The 22007-nt window shown below is 37.2% G+C and overlaps 2 protein-coding genes and 1 long non-coding RNA gene across 3 annotated transcripts; 1 reads left to right on the top strand and 2 right to left on the bottom strand.

The window, feature by feature from the left end:
• Positions 1–100: 100 nt before the first annotated feature.
• On the bottom strand, positions 101–2289 carry LOC131773095 (uncharacterized). The gene is made up of 2 exons (XR_009339307.2): positions 2063–2289; positions 101–697 (listed from the first exon to the last, which is right to left on the bottom strand). It is a non-coding gene; the product is annotated as an uncharacterized lncRNA (long non-coding RNA).
• Positions 2290–2335: 46 nt separating this feature from the next.
• On the top strand, positions 2336–11434 carry LOC131773093 (uncharacterized). The gene is made up of 17 exons (XM_059089063.2): positions 2336–2375; positions 2500–2620; positions 2745–2821; positions 5047–5212; positions 5397–5462; positions 5992–6064; positions 6192–6309; positions 6446–6537; positions 7073–7154; positions 7613–7744; positions 8267–8316; positions 8478–8593; positions 9356–9430; positions 9953–10046; positions 10318–10423; positions 10728–10790; positions 10925–11434. The coding sequence occupies exons 1-17, from the start codon at positions 2361–2363 to the stop codon at positions 11054–11056; spliced, it is 1578 nt and encodes a 525-aa protein (XP_058945046.2). The 5' UTR covers positions 2336–2360; the 3' UTR covers positions 11057–11434.
• Positions 11435–15277: 3843 nt separating this feature from the next.
• Positions 15278–21981, bottom strand: LOC131773151 (neuronal acetylcholine receptor subunit alpha-10). Its single transcript, XM_059089130.2, has 6 exons — positions 21801–21981; positions 20405–20544; positions 20103–20147; positions 19558–19667; positions 18053–18194; positions 15278–17942 (listed from the first exon to the last, which is right to left on the bottom strand). Exons 1-6 carry the CDS (start codon positions 21874–21876, stop codon positions 17028–17030), a joined length of 1428 nt encoding a protein of 475 aa, XP_058945113.1. The 5' UTR covers positions 21877–21981; the 3' UTR covers positions 15278–17027.
• Positions 21982–22007: the final 26 nt, after the last annotated feature.

Raw genomic sequence — 22007 nt, 5'->3', positions numbered from 1 at the left:
AACAGGACAGAGCTGAAAACTGGTTACCAATATATGAATATATCTGCATATCACTGAGTACAGTATCCTTTGTGATTAACTCCAAAAAGTAAACAGAAAATGCCAATGAGACAAAAAGTTTTTTTTTTTATTTTCATTTTGCAGACTGGATTTCCACTATAACATTGCTTATCATACCTAGTAAATACTTTTCTTAATAACAACTCACTTTGTGCTCAGGCTATTTAAGTGGTGCAGAGTACATAAAAAGAGTACAAAGCAAACTAATGTATGACGCAAAAATTTTTATTAAATTGAAGCTACACATAAATGATGACTAGTTGTGTGTAGGTCATATTTTCTCTTGATTTACAGTTTACAATTGTCATACTTTGAAAAATAAAAGATTTTAACCAAATAAAGAGGATGGTGTACACTGCATTGGTGTGTAAGGAAAAAATTTTCATGTAAATTTTTTTCTTTGTAAAACAAGGTTTTTTTACTCCAACAAATGACTGTCCCACAACATAGGGTTTTATCAAAAGTCTTCATGATCCTTGCTTCACATAGTTGTCCCATGTGGTCAGGCAACAAGTTTGTGTACAATTTAGGTGCAACTGGATAGTGTAAGACTCTAGTCAGACTTTACATGGCCATCAGCAGTCACTTCCTTAGCAGGTAAATCATCAACTTTTAGATCACCATTGGGAAGCAAGCCCTGCATAAAATGAAATGTCTTTCAAATCAAAACAAAGGTGACAGTGTATTTAACATTTGAAGACTAAGCAACCACCTACAGTATAATTATCCTACTGACATTAAGGTGGCTTTTGGTAAATGTTTTTTCTACAACAAATTGCTTGGTGAACCTCCTTGAGAAAGGCACATTTAATGTTGTCTTGCTTCTTTAAAGCCATCATGCAAAAGACAACTCACCTATGGAATATCATTTCCCAATACTTAAAAAGAACTTTTTTTCCAAGACAAATATTCAAAACAAGGTTCCTATCAGTGCATGGGAACTGGATACTAATACCATGACACAGGAGAGTCATTGCACTCTTTCAAACAAGAAATGTAACATTTAACTTTACTACCTTCCCTTTTCTCTACTGGTACTTTTTTGAAACCCCCAATTCAAATTGGTCTTATACATGTGTCAGTGTCATGTTCCATAAAATATCATTGTTGCTATTTATAGTAGAAAAACACCACACAGTCTTTTTCATATAATGCCACTCATAGAAGAAATTCTCCAGCTTCTTGTGGGGTTCATTGCTGGATAAACCAGGGGGTAATGTTGGGGAGAACATGGGATTTATACTGATTCCTGTACTCTGGGATGAGAAATTTAAAGAAATTAATTGAAGAATAGTCCATCAAATTTCAAGAGAATATGAATAAGTGGGAATATTCCTCAGGGAATTAAAAACTATGTGAGGTATAACAAAAAATACTACAGGGAGCAATATCTGTGTTACATCGGATAGCATTGATTATTTTCCCTTGACCTTAAGGCGTTTTTGAGTTAGGCCTTACGGAATCAGAGAGGAAAAATGACATCCTATGTGCAAAATCAGGATAATTTGCAATTAGCCTTGTCTAATACCAAATGATTCGCGTAATTTGACGAAAACAATTGAACATAAAGCATCCATAGTAATTAAGAAGTCCAGTATAAATGATAGAGATCAACCGCGTGAACGATCATATGTGACATGTCTCGTGAGAAAAGCTATTCGAGTAGGTTTACTTGATAAGTTAAGATGAGTACAGGTAATCTTAATAAAAGCTATCAATAAAATGGGAGATAGATCATAGTTCACGGGGAGCAACTTCAGAATACCCCGCAACTCATTTATATGTCATTGAATAAGAATAGCGTCTATTGTGTTATGCCTCGATCTTCAAAGCCTCCCGACACATGTAAGTGAGGCGGACCAAAGTTGCGGGGTATTCTGAAGTTTAGCCGTTCACGGGTTGAGTAAACAATTTAAAAGCCTTCACCTTGACAATAACAAAGCCTGTCGTTTTTTTTAAGACCAATACAGGCTTAATTGGATCGAAATGTATTCCTGCTTACCTTTTGGTCTAAAGTCAGTTTCTCATCAGTTTTACCACTTTCGAGTTTCGGTTTTCCATACCATCTGTCGACCAGCGGCTGGATGAACTTGTGCCAGATATATAGAAATACTGGCACAAGAATACACGATATTCATACCATTTTTATATGGACAAAAAGCTTCTTTTGCCTCGGACGAAAATCTCTGTGGTTCAGATGCAAAATTTTTAAAGATTCGAGTGACGAAAGCTGATACGCATGCCCTAAACAGGATATCAAAGTCTTTATTTTTTATGTACATTGTAATGCGGGCTCAGTTATGGAGGCTTCTCTGGTAAGACCAACAGGAGATTTCGTCAATTGGGAAATAATTTCTTGTATTTATGAGAATTGATTGAATGTTTCAGTAATTACCAACCCTTACGTATGTTGAATTTTTTATTTTATCTAATTTGAAGGAGGCCTTGAAATCGGTGTTCGAACCAGATTTGGTGAAAAAGACGCTCTCTTTGATGCAAGTTTATGTGAGAAACATAGTGAAAGACCCAAGCAATCAGAAATACAGGAAAATTAGAATAAGTTAGTAAGCATCGATTATGAACCGAATTCCATTGATATTTGACTTGTTATGCTTAGTTTTACGTCAGTTTCACTTGCGTGTTTATTGTAGCACATGTGATGATGTTTTGTTGTCAAATATCAGGTAACCCCAAGTTCAATGCCACCATCTGGCAAGTGGAACAAGCCAGGACGTTTTTACTGTTTGCAGGGTTTGAACAGGTTCAGTTAGTTTTAAATTATAAGGTTTATATACACTAACTTTTTGTAATAAACACACTGTATGTTTACTTTGAGATTTACAATGTATGTACAATGTACTGTGTGCATTTAAAAATGCACACAGTGAACCCTACCTAGCTTTGCACCTGGAATAACAAATGCTTACTTGTGTCTTCCCTCTAATTTATCTGGAGAAATTTTCCATGTATAATAATGAAAATGATTACTTCACTTTTCTAACCCTAACCCTAAGACTCTGTTACATATACATGTACCCCAAAGACAAGCAGTCAGGTAGCTTGATAAGTTTAAAGTGGCAGCATATCAAGAATAATTTTTGTTGCACTAATAGACAATCTTCAAAAGTTTAGGAAACTCTTTGGAATCTCAAAACAGGATCATTTTCATAATCTCATAAACAGTTTTCATTTGGGCAGATAAAGACTTCATTGTTTGAAAAGCCTACTTCTCCTATAAAGCAAAGGTTACAAAACTATGAAACATGGCCTAATTTGAATTTAATTTGATGAGATTACTTTAATTTCATTAGCTTTTGGTGTAGCCATCAGACATAAAATGTATATATGTTATTTGCCGGCTGGGAGGTCCGTATGGTGAAAAACTGTTACCGAGGTCTTGAAAATACTGCCCGAGGCCGTAGGCCGAGGGCAGCATTTTCAAGACCAAGGTCACAGTTTTTCACCATACGGACCGACCCTTAGCCGGTAAATAACATATTTATTGTTTTTAAACTTGACGAAATTCTTTCCGAAAGAACGCGAATGATTTATGGCCGTAAATATGGCAAGATCTTCCATAAACTGAACAATTTTTGAGTGAGTAAATGGTAGTTGAAATAGAGGTGATGCAAATTTAAGAGAGATGCCTCAGCGAAACATTTTCATTTCCGTAACGATAAAGGTGATTTAAAAGGCTTCCAAACAAACTTTGAAACATTATTTTTACAAGAATCTGTCACAATCTGACACCTGTCAATTAGAGAGCGTGCAAGAAAAAAAAAGCGTAGGAACATTTGAAAACCAACAGAACTAGTTTGGCAAGGACTGTCACGACAATATTTTCTTCAAAATCAGTCAATGATCTAACGGAAAGTATTATTCACTCTCATCGACCATTCATTCATGTACGAAGATTTACCTCTGTTCATTAAGTAAACGGCGAGGAAAGTAACTGTGAGTAAATTCAATTTTTTTATTTTGAAGTTGTGAGAGTTTGCTCGTTTGTTTGCTGTAATGGCATGTTTAACTCTGGTCTTTCCTTTACAAAAACTAAATTTGAACAGCACACTCCAACGAGACACAAGGGAATTTAATGCGGCCTTTTCTCAAAAAAATTCCTTCAATTTCTGTTGTGCAATTTACGGTACAAATGTCCAAGTTGAACGGAATTGGAAAGACTCACCGGGAGCGTATATTTGTTGTAGAACTTAAATTAAAACTTCGCTCGCTATTTCACTATGAACAAATTGCTCGAGAAAATTCAGATATTAAATGAATGAAAGTTCCATCGTTCAGTTTAACTGTAACCAAATACCTCACGTTTCAACTTTCTGGGTACTTTTTGTGAACGATTAAAATTAATTGCAGACGGTTTTTAGGCCGCTTGTCAACCAATATTGTTTATACAAATTCATTCTGAAACCAATATTTTTCTGTCAACCAAAGTGATTTGATAGAGAGAAAAGAGAGGATTCAAAAGTTATTTATCGGCTTGAGGTAGTGACCGACGTGTTTGCTTAAAAATACTGCCCAGCCGGAAAACGAGGTATATATATGAAAACTGACAATGCAAGTTGGGATGCACCCGGTGATTCACGAAAGCGTTACCGTGGCCCGTGGGCAGAGATAGGAAAATACTGACCGGGTAAAGAACCAATCAGATTGCAAGATTCGTTACCGTGCCCTCTAAAAAAACAATAAATTGTCATATCAAGCAATTGATGGAGGAGTTCCAATAAGAGCCTTACATGGCATAACAAATAGCCCTTATTGCCATCTGTTGAGATTTCATTTTATATAGATTTGCCTTGCCCCTTTGGTTGTGGTAGTGGCACATTCCACCACAGGTAATCATTTGAAGTGTGAAAAACCTTTTTGAAACTCAGGTGTTGATAAGCCCCTCTGTTTTGCAACTAGCTTCCAAAATAAGATTTTTTTAGTGGTTAATGAATTTCTTTTTGTATCTATGCCATAATGTCTCTTTAGGAAGGGGATTTTCTGTTTCTACCCTCTTCTATAAAACTTGATGGAGCCAAACTGTTGATTGATGAAGCTCTTGGTATTTTACCATCAAGTCAAACACTCTCAGTTACTGGTAACTCCCCTGCTGCCACTCAACCCAGCGGTGTGCTCAAGCTTAATAAACAGAAAGGTGAGTAAAAGGCACTGAATATGAGTTACACCAGGAATAATCTGTTTGGTTCCTATACTTATGAGGTCATGAAATTACATAGAATAATGACATGCATCAATACAAAAAAGCTCTGTGGTTCCAACTGTCAACATGTGTGTGATAATAAATATATTTTGATTTCTAATGCCTTTCAATTTATCAGACTCAAGCTTGTTTGATCAAGATGTCAAGGCAGATCTCACCTTGCTGTCCTACATGAAGGAAATGGGTAATTATACAATAGCTTTTCAAGGTGCTCTTACAGTGTACTTTTTTGAATTAATACAGTAGAACCCTGCTGACTTAAACTCCCAAGGGAAATGGAAATTGGTTCAAGCTGGGTTTCTGCTTACTGGGTTGGTGTTGAAATTCAAGTATTTTGGTAATAATTAATAAGGAATCATGTGTTTACTATTTTTGTACGATCAACAGTCATTTTTATCCAATTATTTTGTTTTTACAAGAATGTTTAGTTTGGGAGGTTCATTGAACTTTTTCTGAAATGTTATCATGTTTATGTCAATTGTGATCAATCAGCTATGCTCTGACACTTTGACATTTGTAAACTGACCTTTTTAGGTAAAGTTTTAGCTACATGCTAAATTTGAGCCAAGGCAAAGTTAAGTTTGAGTCAATAGGTAGTTCAAGTTAACTGAACTGCAGTTAACTGAAGTTACCCGTTCTGTATTTACCAATGAAAAACAACAATAATGTCCACGAATAATATTTTCATTAAGTCTCATGGCTTGTACTTGCAGGTTATGATGTTGGTGTAGCAGAAAGAGCTCTTATTGTTACAAAAAACAGTGGAATTCAGCTTGCTATAGATTGGTAGGTGCTAATAATTTGGCACGAAAGTTTTCACTTAAACAAGAGCTAAAATTAAGGAACAGTATAACAGACATTCTGAAAACAAAAACACAATATCTTTTTTACTAGCTTGTTGTTAACACTATAGGATAAACCAGAACCCTGATAAAGCAAGGGCGCCTCTCAGGAATTCAGAGGCTAATGTTCCACAGGATAACTCAGAGATTAACAGACAGGAACCACTTGCTTGCAACTTATCATTTGTAGTAAGTCACTTGCGCATACTTTTATACTTTTTTCTACATTGTATGCTAATGTCAAGTCTACCCAGTATTTTCTGCCAATCATTTACAGAGGACTTTCATCACTGATGACCACTTATGCAATATTATATTTTTACAGTCAGCACCAGTTCTATCTAGATTCCAAAAGACAATAGATGAAAGGCATAAATTCCAGGAAAAACTCAGACTGGAAGCAATTGAGGAGGCAAAGTATGGAAACTAAGTGTCCAATTCAACTGTGTTGAAGTTGTTTTTCTTCCTAGAATAAACAGATGTACCCTCACACATATTATGCATAGAGGGCCACAACTGGGTCATAATTAATATATGCATATCAAGTTTCTGTTACAGACAATGGAACAAAGGCAAAGCAGAAGGCTTTTCTCCCATTGTCAATAGGGAAGAAAACAGTAAAGATAAAGACAATAAACTTTTCAAGTGGAATGCCATCTACTGTGAAATATTTGCCACTGCTTTCTTAAGAGTGGAACAAAGGCAAAGTAGTAAGCTTTTCTCCTATTGTTAATAGAGATGGATATGATGAAAATGAAAGACGGTGTTTGTTTTTTTGTTTCATGTGGAACGCCATCTCCTGTACTGAAATATTTGCTTCTCAGCAAACACCAAAAAGATATCAGGGCTGTGGAATAACTTTTTTTTATGTCAATAAAGTAAAAGAGGCATGCACTGTATACCATTTGCACTAAGATGGAATGTAGTAAATGAATTTATCTATTTCTTCTAGATTAGAAAAGCAGAGAAAGAAACTTCATAAGGAATATTTATTGAAAGATTTGAAGGATGATAAAGAAGAAAAATTGGAAAAGGTGTGATGTTTTTCCATGACAATGCACATAATGATAGTTGAAATAGTTACTTCAGAGATGCAGCACCAAAAGGTGCTTTGATTTATCTTCATCAAATGGGTGAAAATTTGCATATGGTTGAATAAAATTATTAACAAATGATGCACTCTTCTATCATGCTTATGTATACTAAGCTATGTGCAACTGATCTGATTTTTAACACAGTGGACATTTCCACAGCATAACTTTCTTCTGCACTCAAAGTTCGAGGTGTTTTTTATTCTCTATTTCAATTACTTTCAATTTGTTTTAGTTTTAATCTTAAGCAATGCAATCCCTGCCTTACAAATTCTCCCACATGTACATGTACTTGATCTAATACATTCTAAATTAAGTTGTTCAAAAGTGCATGGGAAGTACATAAGGTGTCTTGATGGATGGATGCTCATGTTCTCAAATTATCACGATATATCACCTAGACAAAACAGGCAAAGCTTGCAGATAACAACCCAGGCCCATCAAATGAGCCAATTGCTGATCAGCATTGTGATTTAAGTGATTGTGTATCATCATCAATGGTGGAACTGAGAATAAGAATGCCAAACAGTCAGGTACTTTGTTAAATGAAAATCAATCGTAACTAATTATAAGTAGAGCTGAAGAAATTTAACAATAAAAGAAATAGGAATAAAAGAAAACTTGTTTTTTATTGCCATTATAACTTTTTAAATCTTCACTACAGCAGGATCAGTCCAGGTTAATAATTTTGTAATAAGTACCCCCTTCAATTAAGTGCCCTCCTTCCAATAAGCACCCCTACTTCTAGCTGAAACAAGTGCCCAGGTGCTTAATCAAGGTAATGCAGTGTTAGAAGTTTGGCTTACCAATTCAAACTGAGCTATGAAACTACAATACACACAGGAGAGAAGGTCAAGATTATGTCAAATGTGGGTAGATGTTTGGTAAAGTTTTCAGTATTGTAGAATTATTCATCTCACCATGTTATGCCCAACACACGTCATTGCATGTATGGTTGTTTTGTCAACACCCAAGAATATTAGGTGATAATGAAGAAACATTAACAGGCTTGGTCAATGCCACCAACATTCTCATTTTACTTTTGCCTTTTTCAGGTTTTAACTGTTTGTCTCTCTGAGGATTCAACAGTTCAAGCGTTATATCAGTGAGTAACTTTCAACATCACCGAGGAACTTGTAGTAGTGACTCTGGACTTACTTTCTAAAAATTATTTTACACCCTTTGTGTTGGTTAAATCAGTTCAGAAAATTACTTATGATTTTTATCCAGAGGAAGATAAATTATTTTCAATTGTGTTGTTTACAGAGAGGTTATAAAGCAATGGCCCACAAATGACACTGTAAACTTGGATGATATTTTCCTTATGACATCATTTCCTCAGAGAATAATTAACGACCTGGAAAGAACTTTACAAGAAGCAGGTACATGATCAGCTTTAGATCTACATGCTATTTTCAGATAAGCAATGCGGCCTAGTAAATTGAATAGAGAATGTCTCTTCGGGTAAATGTTGTCCTTTGAATTGAGAAGGATGTAAATTTCTTAAGAGACAAGACAACATCGAGGAAAAGAAAACTGAGATTAAAAAAAGGTAACTTAGGTACACAACACATACTGCGAGGGTTTACACTGATCACAAATGTGATGTTAATCGCAATGAAACGAAAACAAATTGTGTGCAATGAAACTGTCAAACAACAATCAATGCTGAGAAGAAGATTAGTCAAGTTGATAACATAACGGAGTAACCGCCTACCAAAATATGATTAAAGTAACGTTTTCAACATGACCTGATCATGGGTTCCATATTGGAGGTACAAATTAATCGTGAGGGAGTCGAGTGCTTGCCTTGGGTAGTAACCTCGTGGCACACCCAGTTGTATACGGAATTTTCTGCGGATGAATTTTTCCTTTTTCTTTTCACAGAGTTTTATTTGACATTTCTTTTTATTTCTAAACGCAGTAGTTAGGGAATCTCATTCTTGTGCTGTTCATAGGCCAGGTCACTTAAAAAAATTGTTTTGGTATGGATTCTCTTAAATTTAGGACTTGTAGAAAACTTATATCCTTTGGCATTACCAGAAGCATATGACGTAGGTTATACGCTCCTTGAAGTACTTATCGGAAATGAATTGTTCGTCAGAGTTTTGGGAATGAAATGTATGATTGGACCTGATTTGTAGGTTTGGTGCCTCGTGCAACTGTTGTGGTACAGAGAACAGATCAACAAGGCGTTGTTATTCAGGGAGAGGGAGCAGGTAAAACCAGCGTCCTTTTTAATAAACTGTTGTCCATACTTGCCATACTTCACCCACGAATTCAAACGTAAGATGAAAGGCTAAAGTTCTTTATTCTTGTTTTTTTTTTTTTTTTTTTAAAGAAGCATAACCAGTTCATCCAGTTCGGAATACTGTCACGACCTGACAGAATGAGGATGTTTTCTACGCAGCTTAAGTTATAAACTGAAATAATCCTTTACCACCCGATGTAAAAAACTTGTTACCCATACATCCCGGCTTAGGTCGACTTCTTCTCACTGCTCCATAGTCTCTGCATTATTTAGTTTTAAACCATAAGCTCATGACCTAGGTTATAAGCTACTGATTAAACTAGTTGCGTCCTTCGCGGATACGAGAGCGATCCCAGTATGTAGTATCAAACATCCACCTGTGTGTATGGGCCATGAGGGCCTGTTTTCAGGGACTGTGAATGACGTTTCGATATGAGAGAAAGTCTTTCTTAGAATATCTATTGTACCTTGTCATTTGTTTCTATCGTAGTGTGCGGTATACGAAATATCACGAAACTCGACGACTGGCAATCAGTACTGAGTGAGCGGGACAAACTAATTGTTGTTCAGTTTTATGCCAGTTGGTAAGCTGACCGACCCATTTGGTCACTTTTCATTAGGGTAACACAAGAAAAGCGCATCCACGTATAATCCATTTTTTCCATGTAAAGCTACTGAACCGAGATCTTTTTAGTCACTGTACTTTGTTGCAGCAAATTGCTTACTTCTGTCGTTGCTAAGGCCTCTTTAAACTTTTCCTTTGTGACAAAAGTCCACTTAGTTCACCTTTCGTTTTACTTTGAGAATTGCGCTTTTTAAAATAGAAAGTTAAAACAACATTGTATTTTATTGCAGGTGTTCATTATGTAGGTCCGTTTCAGACTCATTCGATTCATTAAACGCAAAATATGGAATGAACAGACAAGTTGTATTTGTGCGGGTTAACGTCGAACAGTTGAAGGTTGGTGACATCACCAAATGTAATATTACTCTAATTGGCTGGTAGAAATTTCAAGTGTTGGTTTAGCGCCTGGTATATCTTTCTGATTATCTCATCTTGGAAGTCAAGTCTCTCTAGAGTCCTAGTCGGTGATATTTCAAACTTTTCGTAGAGAGTAAATACTTTTTGGCAAATACGTGTGGCAAATCTAGGTTTCTGTTTATCTCATTTGTTGTATTTCTGTGACTGACGCTTACTAAACGTCTAGTAAAGACTAATTATACGTGAATGTATCTCCCTTTTACTCTGATGTGGTTATTGACAGGTGCTAAAATACCAACAGAGAGTCACGTCACTGCCGACTTTTAAACTCGTTTGGAACGCACAGGTATTTGATATATTAGCTGATGATTGGATAATATTTTGAAGTCTTTTTACCAGACTTCTTTCCATTCCATGGACTTGTCGTGGGATAATTTCCTTGAAACGAAAAGAATTACTTCTTTTTTATGTGTTACTTAGACTGTAGCTCATGTAGAAGGAACAAATATGGATGATTTGAGGCAAGAAATCGAGAAAAACATGAGGGGGCCAAGTGACACGATCCCACAAGAAGAGCCATCGCTGGTTGATTTGAACCATGACCCGAGATGATAGATGGGTGAGGTCTGGCCTTAATAGTATGATTATTTCCTTTATAAGAAGGTTTTTTGCTCGCGATTGAAAGTATACTTGGCCACCAGTTGATGGAGAAAGTAGAAATAAGTTTAAACGCGGACTCAAGAAAGAGAAATGGATATCCATAAGATATTGAGCAAATGTTCTAATATTGTTTTATTACCTAATTAACATGGATATGATTTAAAAGTATATTTTAGTTTTTTATTAAGATGGGTGGAAGACAATAGCATATTATTGGTAACAAGTCAGTGTTATGACAGACTTAAGAAGTCCATTTGTTTGTAAGTATTGTTAATGTTTCCGAGCGTTTACCTTAGTTCATCTATATGTTGTTGAATAAAAAGTCGGAGTTTTAAAAAACTGCATTGTCCCGTGATTGTGTGACCTACACGTATGAGGCAGTGCATCTGCTGAAATCGGAGCCGCCCACCAGACAAAACACCATTTGAGAAGTTCTTTAACACAGGCAAACCTTGTAGGGACTTTGCCGAGATATTTTTTCGAATAACTCTCTTTTACATCTATTTAGTTTCAAGTTATTTGTTATATTTATTTTCTAAATCTCCAGTAATCCAGTAGTAACCTACAACACCGTGAAGTATTTCCAGTTGTACTCCAAAAATCTGCAAGCATGCAAAATTACTGAAATACCAATACTTTGAACATGGCTTGTAACCAACGCCGTTCGATGTCCCGTTCGCATCGCCGGTCAATGATTGTGTTGAGATTTCCTCAGTCACTGTTTTGGTCGACTTCTGATTCCGGAAGTGAAATGAAATATATTTTGGTTTCATTGCACGGGTGGCGATAGCCTTTTTAGATGCTCTTTTATACCGTAACTCATCAAATAGATGTTAGGGACGACCATTTAATTTTTAGAGCCAATGCGATTAATAGACAGAAGGCTTTTAAAATAGAAAGGCTCGAGAAACCTCTCATCAGTTTGGCGTAAAATCAAGAGTTGATAAAAAGCAGACTATCCAATCCATTCGTCTGTACGTCAAGGCTGTTCCAGGCTGTTCTTTCAAATCTCAATCGTCCTGGGTCATTGTTTTATCCTTAGCCTCTTCGATGTCCGAGTCAGTAATTACTTGGAAAGTGTTTGAAAGGTTTGACTCATTTAGCACGGATTGTTGTGTCTCTAGCTGAGATCGAGAAGGCCGAAGACCGCTACCCTTACTTTGACCATGATATTGAGCAAGATGCAAACCCCAAGGCATTTTATATCTATCAAGAAACAGAATAAATTGACTAATTCCGCTCCATTTCGCTAGTAGGAGTAATGTTAAGGAGGGCGTCTTTAAGCAGAGAGGAGTGTCTAATACAATCAATGCAGCGTGGGGGCCTTTTCTTAGAAAAAAGTTGTGTATTTGACGGAGGTCTATTAGATCATGTACTGTATTTAAAAGTAATTGAGCAAGCTGCCGTTACCTTTTTGAACGGGAAGGATATCGATCGATTCCTGATTGGCCTTGAAACTGGGCTGAATAGTTCATGAGAAATGATATCTCGTTAAAGGAGCCGAATGCAAAATCATCGAATTTCTGAGATATATTTATGTATACAAGAGATTATAAACAGTTTATGTTATCTTGTATATATGAAATGAACCAGCGAATTTGACACTTAAGGGCGTTAGTCCTTCAAGCCGTGTGAAGGGTCGCGAGTTTTGTGTAATCAAATTGCGCGACGCATGTCACAAACAACTCAGCTATCCTAAATGTTTGATTAGAGCGTTGCTATATGTTACACAAATGCTTATTACAAGTACGTAAGGTAGCTCTTGGAGCTATTGATGCCTTCTAGTTTCTCTTAGTTTCAATCATTGAAGGAGTTAGATTTACTTTTTTCATTAGAAAGTATCTCAAAAGCCTTTATCAACCTCTTCTGAGGATTCCCTCGGTGTAGGTATGAGGTAAATCGAAGAAAAGTGTAGAGGGTAGATCTTGGACCTCTACGTTAAGTTTTTCTACTAAACCAATGCGTTCTAAAACTCTAACTATGGACAATCCTACAAAGACTTGGTTGCCCTGAGAGGCTCGAAGTGATCATCAGGTCTTGACTCGAAGACGTGCCTTAAGGGATAGCTGTATCATCCACAGTTACTTGTTTCTAATGGAATCTACCAAAGTTGTGCTGTATTTCTGCCCCATCTCTCGCTTTCTATAGTACCGTGCTGGAGGATGCTTTCACCACTTAACATCACAGTAGTCTCAACTGATCCTTGGTCAAAATCAAGTAAAAAGGTCTTGAAGGAAGTTTGAAGTTGATATTTGCCAAAGATTTATCACCAAGTGACTTGCCGTGGTGCCAGTGATGATCCTGGATGTTTGTAATATGAGTCGAATTAATCACTTTTTCTGTGAAATGAGCGGAGACTGCGCTGGTATAGGACCAAAAAGAAGGTCCTTGTGGTTTTACTCCGAAATGTCACAAAATAACACAGCTTTTAAAACAGTATCCAAATAAATGACAAATCACCGTCGTCCACCAGCCACTGTGGCTCCTATGGCATTAGTTCCGGTCCGCACCATCGTTAGCAGACGCTAGGGAAGATGAGACGAAAAGAGAGTTAAACCACGTGACAATTTGGTGGCCTTCATCAATATACTGTATTTCAACCTTTAGGTATTCAATGGATTACCGTCCAATTTGGGAATTTTTGACCAAAGATTCGCTGGAGTCGTTCTAGTATTTGTTAAATCTACGATAAATTTCTAGAACGACAAGACTTACTTCTTCATTGAAAATTACAGACATAGCAACCCACTTCACCTTACTTGGAGATGACCTTCAGAGATTGTGAAAAATCACTGTATAAACCACATTACGTTGTAAGTCAACCTACTCTTGTTTATTGTCCAAGTGCGGTCAATGCATTGCAGTTTTGATGTGATAAAAAAAATTTTTTTTAGACAATGGCGCAGCTGTATCTTAAGCCGGGCACTCCCCTGGATCGCTGCAATCAAACACTTAGATAACTTGGTGACGATTTACATAAACAAGCACAGTTTATTGCTGTGAACAAACCCTGCATAAATACTCCGGAGCTAGGAAACGGAATGTCGCTCCCTCAAGTAAAATCTGCTGAGAATCGAAATAGATTATCCGCCTTCAAACCCGTTTACTCGAAAAAGCAGATGTCCTTTGCACTCGTAGCCGTTCAGTCAGGGTATAATTTTCACGCAAGAGGATGTAATCGACAGAAGTCCCCTCTCTCAGCGCTGGAGGATTTTGTAGCCAACTACTTCACTGAAGAGTCTGTTTTAGAGGCAGATCGAGTACTATTATCAAAAAGTCGATCGTTTAATCCGAGGCTTACCAAGAGATCAACAAATTCAACCAAAAAGTTTGTGTTCTCTGAAGTGCAGATTATGACTCTTGAAGATAGTTTTAACTTCAAGCAGTATCTGTCTCCACCTTCGCGAAAATGGCTTGCAAACTTACTAGGTGTGTCCAAACGCCAAGTCGTTACGTGGTTCCAAAATCGACGGGCAAAAGAACGCAAAAGGGCTGGAATCAAGCTACCAAAGCATGGGAAGAAGTGTGTACTGCAACAATAGCTTTATTTTCTTTTCTTTTTTTTTATCGAGAGGATAAAAGAGATCGGCGGATACTACAGCGCACAGCTTTTAGGTAGAATTTGTACGGTACACGAACGTTCTGCGTGTGTCAACTTTTCACCCAAAAGCGTCGATTTATTTTAGCCCATCTAGACGTCGTTTACACAGCACTTTCTTTCCATTATGGTTTGACAGCAATTATGAGAAGTTATAGCTGTCTATTGTCCAATGCTAACGCGCCATCTCTTGAATTGAGTGCTGTATGGGACTTGAAATGAGAGAGAAGAACTTATTGGATGTTTTCTCTGCAAACAGGGTAATTGCTCTCTTAAAGTATGTGTATTTGTTCAGAATTTCGATTAAGTCCTAAATCGATGTTTTTCTTTCATTTACACTTTGAACTGATGATGGACCGTGTTTCAAGAGTGACCTGTAATGAAGTCACATTGGATTTGTACAAACGAGATAAATCTCAGCGACTCAAAGGCCACCCATGATTTAGCCTCATTTAACGCACGATACAAGCCTTACTGTAGATCTTTTTAAAGACAGAGCTATTAACTTTTCATTGTGCAATGGCCGATTTACGTATATATTTTATCATTCCTTTGGTTCAAGATTAAGTCGTCAACAGATGATATATCTTTAATACTACTTGCGACATGTTTATTTAAACATACAAGAGGTATTAGTGTAAGCCAAGACAGCAGGAAAATGCTACCATTCATCTACTAATAACACTTAGGGTAAATATAAGTATCATGTTCTTGACAGCGAGGGAAGCTTTTACATAACATAGCTATTGAGAACCACACAGTATTCATTATACCCTTATCACGGCAATCTATTTTATCTACAGAAACGGCTTAAAAGTGAAATTCATACTTTTAAGTAGTATCAGGGAGTGTTTTTTTTTTCAGAAATTGCGACAAAAAACATAGATGTAAAACTGTTTAGTCACAGAGAGATCAGTTTAAAGCTATAAGGTTTCAATTTTATACTTCTGAGAAGGAGTTGACTTGAAATGTCCAACAATTTCCAGTACGTGCTGTTCTGTTTTTGTTTTTATTAAGATGATTGGAATCAACAAATGTTTTGATAACCCTACAATATATCAACAGTACATCACGAAATAACATTTCCAGCTATGAACACCGAAAATTCAGAATAATAAGGTACTATTATTGCTACTCTGGGAGCCCAACATAATCTTTTTTTCAGAAAATGAACAGACAATAAAACATCTTTTCTGAGCATACCAACAACACAAAACTCAGACAATACAGGCCCCTCTTTTTCGCTGCACAAAACTTTCTTGCAATCCAGCACTGTATTCTCAAACACATGCCATGGCTTGAAGCGTCTCACTGTAAATATTGAGACCTGTAAAAATTACAGGTGAAACAAGACTTACTACATGCAATCATGGGATCAATCCGTCCATCAATCCGTCGATGAACGCCTTACTTCGTCTTGAAAGCTACTTCTGGCTTCATTGGGTCAAATTGTCCTAAATGAATTTGTCATTTTAATCCAACTGCAGGTGATACACATCATTGGTTAGTTTTTCTTTCATACTGGTGAAGCCGAAAACTAACATGTACGTCATTAATTCGAATGATCCGCTCCTTCCGTTATGGGAAAGATCTTTAACTACGGTTGTTGATTTCGCCCTCATATTCCTAGCCATTTAACATACTCGATCAGGGCGGTCATGGATCTCAAACAACTACCCTGTAATCTACTCATCAGAGCGCTCACTTCCCACATTCAGTTTTCAGAAACTGTTCTGTACAGGTGATATTTCATTAACCTCACCAACATGTTCTGTTAATTGTGGAGCCCGCCCTGGCCAGCACCTTCATGTCCGTGTTCAGTCTAACAGCCATGGCAGAATAGAATAGGTGACAAAAAGCCCTTACTAACTCTATCAAATCTACTAACAAAATGTGTTGTCCCTTTTATCTAAGGATGTTTTTTAGTTATCTCGGTTTCATACCAGATACAAAATTCTTGGAAGATGCAACGTGCCATGCCTGCAGTAGAATAAATGACGGAAAGAAGGAAGTGTTCTCTTTTTTTGAACATATCCTTCTCTTACAACTAATAATTATAATTATTTAGTTGAGTTACTCTTATTTCAAGGTCTCTTCATGTGAAGGTCCACCTTCGATTGCGACTGCAGTGAGAGAGAAAAAGAAACCTTACACCTCGATTGTCTCTCATCTCTACTTCTTGCACGGAGTAAACAAAATGAAAAAATCTCTGGCACTAACGGTGTTGTCAAATTCCCTAGTTAGTACCATCTTTTGATTGGACCGTCTTAGATTTTAGAATTCTCACGTGCAAATAATATGTGATTTCAAATTTTGAATTGAAGTTCAATTCAAAATGAAATTGCCTCTGGGGGCTTTGAGGACTACATACAAAGCGTTACTTATAATAGCCATTACGATTATCCACATGAAGAATTTATTGACTACTCGTGAAGCGAATTTCCATTCTTCACGAAGTATTTGCGCTTTGTCCTCTTCGCGATATCTTTGGCTTAGTAAAAAGTCATTTTCTGTTTCACTTGACCGCTCATCGAGGCTTTGACCTGTAATAAGTTCGGTTGTTTGTGTTTGAGAAGGTAGCGAAATTTCTGGTATCCAGTTCACTACGGCACCTTTAGTGATGATGTCGTTTGCTGAGAATTTCTGCTTTATCTCTATCTGTTTCCTCTTTTCTTGTATTATGATCCATTCTTGTTGCATGCGGACCAATTTTACCCCCCATTCACACAATGAAGTTCGCATCCAGCGAGGTAGCGGAACAGCAGTGTGGTGATACAAAGTTAGGACGACACAAGAGAAAACCAAAGACATAAAAATATTTAACATGGTAAGCCCATAGTAGACGACAATGAGCGGTACTTCCGAGGTGGGTGGAAGGGAATCGGATAAAATCAACTGAATGATACTCAAAGACAACAGCACTGTTATACCAACGCCCATCCGTTCTCCAGTTTCTGACGGTAAGTAGAACGAAAGGATTGTTAAGGCCATCATGATTAGACACGGCATGAAACAGTTTAGCACGTAGTACAAGGACCGTCGTTTGATATGAATATTGTATGTTAAATACACGTACGGATGGGGGCAACAGCGAAATTTAGTCACGTGTCTTTTTGAGGGCATGCCTTGAAGAATCCACTCTCCATTGGCAATGAATGAGCTGGTGTCGCCGTCGCCTATATTGAAAAGATTCATCTCATAAATGTTGTACGACCACGAGCCCAATTTTAGAGTACAAACCTACAAGATAATGATGAAAACACTGTTAGGCAAGGCTAGTTTCTTTTTGATGATTCTGTCTGCAAAAATCTTCCTATCTTGAAAAAGAGATTATTTTTCAAAGTTGTTACCTGGTCGTCAAAGGGAAAATTCTTGACTTCTAGCCTGCAAGAGGATTTGTAGATAGTTGGGAAGTACCTTGATATGTTTCCGTCTGAAGTTATGGTCAGGCTATGATACGATTCTTTATCAATATTATAATCGTCCTTGGCGCTGCAAGAGATCACGTGGTATCAGAGCATACAAAGATATAGCCAAAGGATAACTGCATGAAGAGAAATAAGGTGGTCATTATGAAAGTTTACGTGTTTGTATTATCAGTGATAGCATACATTTATGTCCAGAACTGAACTTCTCAGATTTGCAGCACTTGGCCTCAGTGATGCCTTTGTGTGTATTTATTGAAATTAACGCTAATTCCACCCAGCGCGCGGAACTCAGGCTGTTGAAACCAAACATTTGGTTTCAAGAGCTGGAACGTTTTCACTAACAGCGCATATACTCTTTGGTAACTTTGGGGTCACATGATATCACACAATGACACTATTAACGTTTCTGAGCTCAGGAAATGAGATGAAGAGAGACCTTTTTTATTGTATGGCGAGCTAAGGATAAAAAGAGAATTTCTGAGTTCCCACGAGGGATCGAACCTCAGATTTGCAACACGTGGCCTCATAAATGCCTTCTTTTGGTCACATTATATCAAACAATGACACTATTTACGTTTCTGAGTTCCGTAAGGAGATAGAGAAAGATTTTTTCTCATCGTGTCACGAGCTTGGGATAAAAGAAAAATGTTAGTCCCTATGAGGAATCGAATCTCAGACGTTCGGATTCCGCGCCGCGCCCCGATTTCCAACCACTGGGTTACAGTTATTCTGAGGGTCTGTGGTTCAAGCGTCCCAAGCTCGTGAAAAGTCGGAAGAACTTTTACCCTATGTCATTACTGAGCCTAAATATTATCATTTGACATGCTTATCCCACCAGTAGGTTGAACGTAGGTCACATATAAACCTTGTATTGGCCTAGCTCATTGTCGAGTCTCTGACACTCAGTGGTAGAGCTTTACGGTCAGTCTTGGATTTGATTCCTCTCAGGGACTCAGAATTTTTTCCTTGTCCCAAGCTCGTGACAAGACGAAAAAAAAAAAATTTCTCTATAGAACTGTTTCTGTCAAAACTCTGTGAGCGGGCAACATTCCAAAGTCTTTGGCGTCAGAGAGTAATTGTGAACGGTTTTCCTTAAGAACTGACCGACAACCAGCGTTGCGGGTGACAGAGTATGATTGTGGGTGGTGAGAAATTTTGGCTTTACAGTATTTTGACCTCATATGCACTTACATGTAATCTATAAATTTACGATTTGTTTTGCACTTTATGTCGACTTATTTCTTCGCCGTACCAAACAAATCACTAAACGATTGGTCTCCCGGGAAACAATTCATTTTGTTTCCCTCTAATCTCGTGAGACCCTCGAGAAACTTAATGAACTGTCTTCCTGTGGAACAAGTCATTAAGTTTTTTTTAAAGTTAACTCAAAAGTTAAGGTACGTAAGCGTGCTAAGAGCAAAACGTACTTGTTATACAGTGTGATGTCTGGGAGCCACAGATAGCTTGCCTGTGTCACAATTGATTTTACGTCATCATATTCAGAGGAATTCCATCGAAGTCTATGATCGCTCCAATACTAGAAACATGAAAACCACTTTCATTTATATTCATGTCGAAGTTTTAACAGAAAATGAATTTATGATGTGATTGGTTGACGTATTGACTAGGTATGCCAGCTCTGTCCATTACCTTTGACCTACTTTTAGCAGAGGCGAATTTGTATGTCAAGGGGAGATTACTCCTTATGTATGCCAATCTGTACACCGAGAAGGGAACTGGGTAAGAGGGAAATGAAAGGGCTAGCCGGTGGGATAAAAAGAGGCTAAAAGGGAAATTACTTTCGATTTCATTTTCGCCATGTAACACTTCTCAATACCGGCAAAACACGTGAACGTTGAATAGTACGTAAGTCTTTTCTTCACCTAAAACTCTGTTGTGTAATGGGTATTAAAGACATTTTGATGGTCGCTTCTTTAAATACAGAAGCAACCAAAATCAAATAATTGCTTACCTGTCGAACCCAAATCACTGACGTCATTGTCTGGGCTCGCTTGTTCTGCAACGAGATTTGAAATAGAAAACGTCAAAGCATTGACAGAATAAGAGACATGCAGACAGACAAAGCTTATGTAGACACAAGCTAGCAGCCAGTCCCACCAGCTACGAAGTATCACTGATAAAATTAAAAGATCTATAATTCTGCCACTATGGCCTGTAGTGGGACTGTGTGTTTCGACAGACCGAGTTTGTTAGGTTATCGTTCTGGCACGCTCCTAGTTATTCAAATTTTCAATTTCACACTGATAAACTTACCACATCAATGAGTTGATTCAATGCCAAATCCAATGTAACAGTAACCCCGCTCTCCAGTGTTGTTTTAGGAATCACGCTTTTGTCATATTTGCTCAATAACTTATGTTCAAGCTTCTGAACTATCTCTGAACTGGGTGCGCCTACAAAATAGAAATCAGCATTTTTATGAAATTACCAGGACGGGGAGGATGGCGAAGGAAACGTTTTGTTTCACCTATCGTAGCACTGTACTAATGAAACTTTGAATAAACAAAGGATGAAAGCGCGATAACCCGGATGCTGAGTACAACAAGATTGTTTAATAAGAATGGAGCTTAGGATGAATATCAGTAAAGACCCCATGAAAGGTCAACACACACACACTTCTTCCTTCATCCCATAGCTAGTTGAAAAGCCGACGCAAAATTTATTCTTACTTATGATCACAACAGAACATTGAATGCGAGTCACATATCAACAGAGTAATAAATAAGTCAGCTTATTTGACCACCCTACGGAAGATATTGGATTTAAATCTTTGTCAGTTTGATGCAACAAGAACGTAAATCGAATATCTTTTACTTCAGCCTATTCATGTCAATTTTTAAGGCAGCGAATTGCTTTTGTTTATTCATCCCAGATATCTGTGTTGTTTAGTTTGGTAACTAAGATTTTTTTGTTTTTGCTAATTACTTCAGTTATTGCATGGTTTCTCGTCAATATCGCCTATTGATTATCATATCATCAAGAGTATTCGACGCGGATCTCTCGCAAAATTCCCTCTTTCTGTTGTCGAACCTCGTAATATATACGAAACAATTTCATATGAGTTTTATTATGCCGCATACGTCTATGAAATACATTCACCACGCCGCGCTTAAATGTTCAATCCCTCTCCTTGTAATATGATGAGTGCACACATTTGACCGGCTAAAAGTTCAACAAACAATTTGGTTCTTAATGTTATTCACATCGTGATCCACATTTTTCCCTTCAATTTCCTGTGAAGCGGAGATTACCATAGTGTAACACCTATTTTGTCGTGTGGAAAATTTTAATAAAATAATAATAAAATAATAATAGTAAAGATGACTCATCCTTTCTAATTCTAATTCTTTCTAATTCCTCACTAATTCTATAATAATTTAATAAGTCAATCAACTAGCGGAATTCTTCTTGGATTCGAGTGGAGGAGGATTGATATTCTGAGCCGATTATTTTCTCTTTTTCCCTTTTGGCAAACAGAGCAGAATTGAGGCCTTTAAAATCTGAAAAATATCTGCATTTGCGATTACAACCGACAAACATCCGTTGCTTCCAGAGAATTTGCATGGAGAATGTACCACATCTTCTCTGTCGTACTGAAAATAAAATGTCGTCGCAAGATTTTTCATTTAAGCGCATAATTAAAACTTACCTTCGCTTGAACGCAAGATGCCAACAACATAAACTGAAACCAAGCTAGTCACAAGTTTGAATTGGCAAGAAATCATTCTTGTTGAGGTACTAACAATTTGCCATCACGTTATTATGGTGTTTTTTAAGACTAGGCGACACAATTCTCTGCATACCTCAACGATTTATATTCGAACATCCGCGTAAAGGAAGCTGTATGTTTACAGCG

Source organism: Pocillopora verrucosa, chromosome 4 (assembly GCF_036669915.1).
Source record: "Pocillopora verrucosa isolate sample1 chromosome 4, ASM3666991v2, whole genome shotgun sequence".
In the NCBI taxonomy this organism is placed as follows: Eukaryota; Metazoa; Cnidaria; class Anthozoa; order Scleractinia; family Pocilloporidae; genus Pocillopora; species Pocillopora verrucosa.
The sequence above is the reverse complement of the archived record's forward strand: the minus strand, read 5'-3'. Positions and strand labels throughout refer to the sequence as shown.

Coding starts and splice junctions, on each gene's coding strand:
- LOC131773151 (XM_059089130.2), bottom strand. CDS start 21,876: ATGATTTCTTGCCAATTCAAACTTGTGACTAGCTTGGTTTCAGTTTAT. Junction 20,545..21,800: donor CATCTTGCGTTCAAGCGAAG/GTAAGTTTTAAT, acceptor TCTATTTTGTAG/GCGCACCCAGTTCAGAGATA. Junction 18,195..19,557: donor GACATCACACTGTATAACAA/GTACGTTTTGCT, acceptor GATCTCTTGCAG/CGCCAAGGACGATTATAATA.
- LOC131773093 (XM_059089063.2), top strand. Junction 2,822..5,046: donor TGTTTGCAGGGTTTGAACAG/GTTCAGTTAGTT, acceptor ATGTCTCTTTAG/GAAGGGGATTTTCTGTTTCT. Junction 5,463..5,991: donor GTCCTACATGAAGGAAATGG/GTAATTATACAA, acceptor TTGTACTTGCAG/GTTATGATGTTGGTGTAGCA.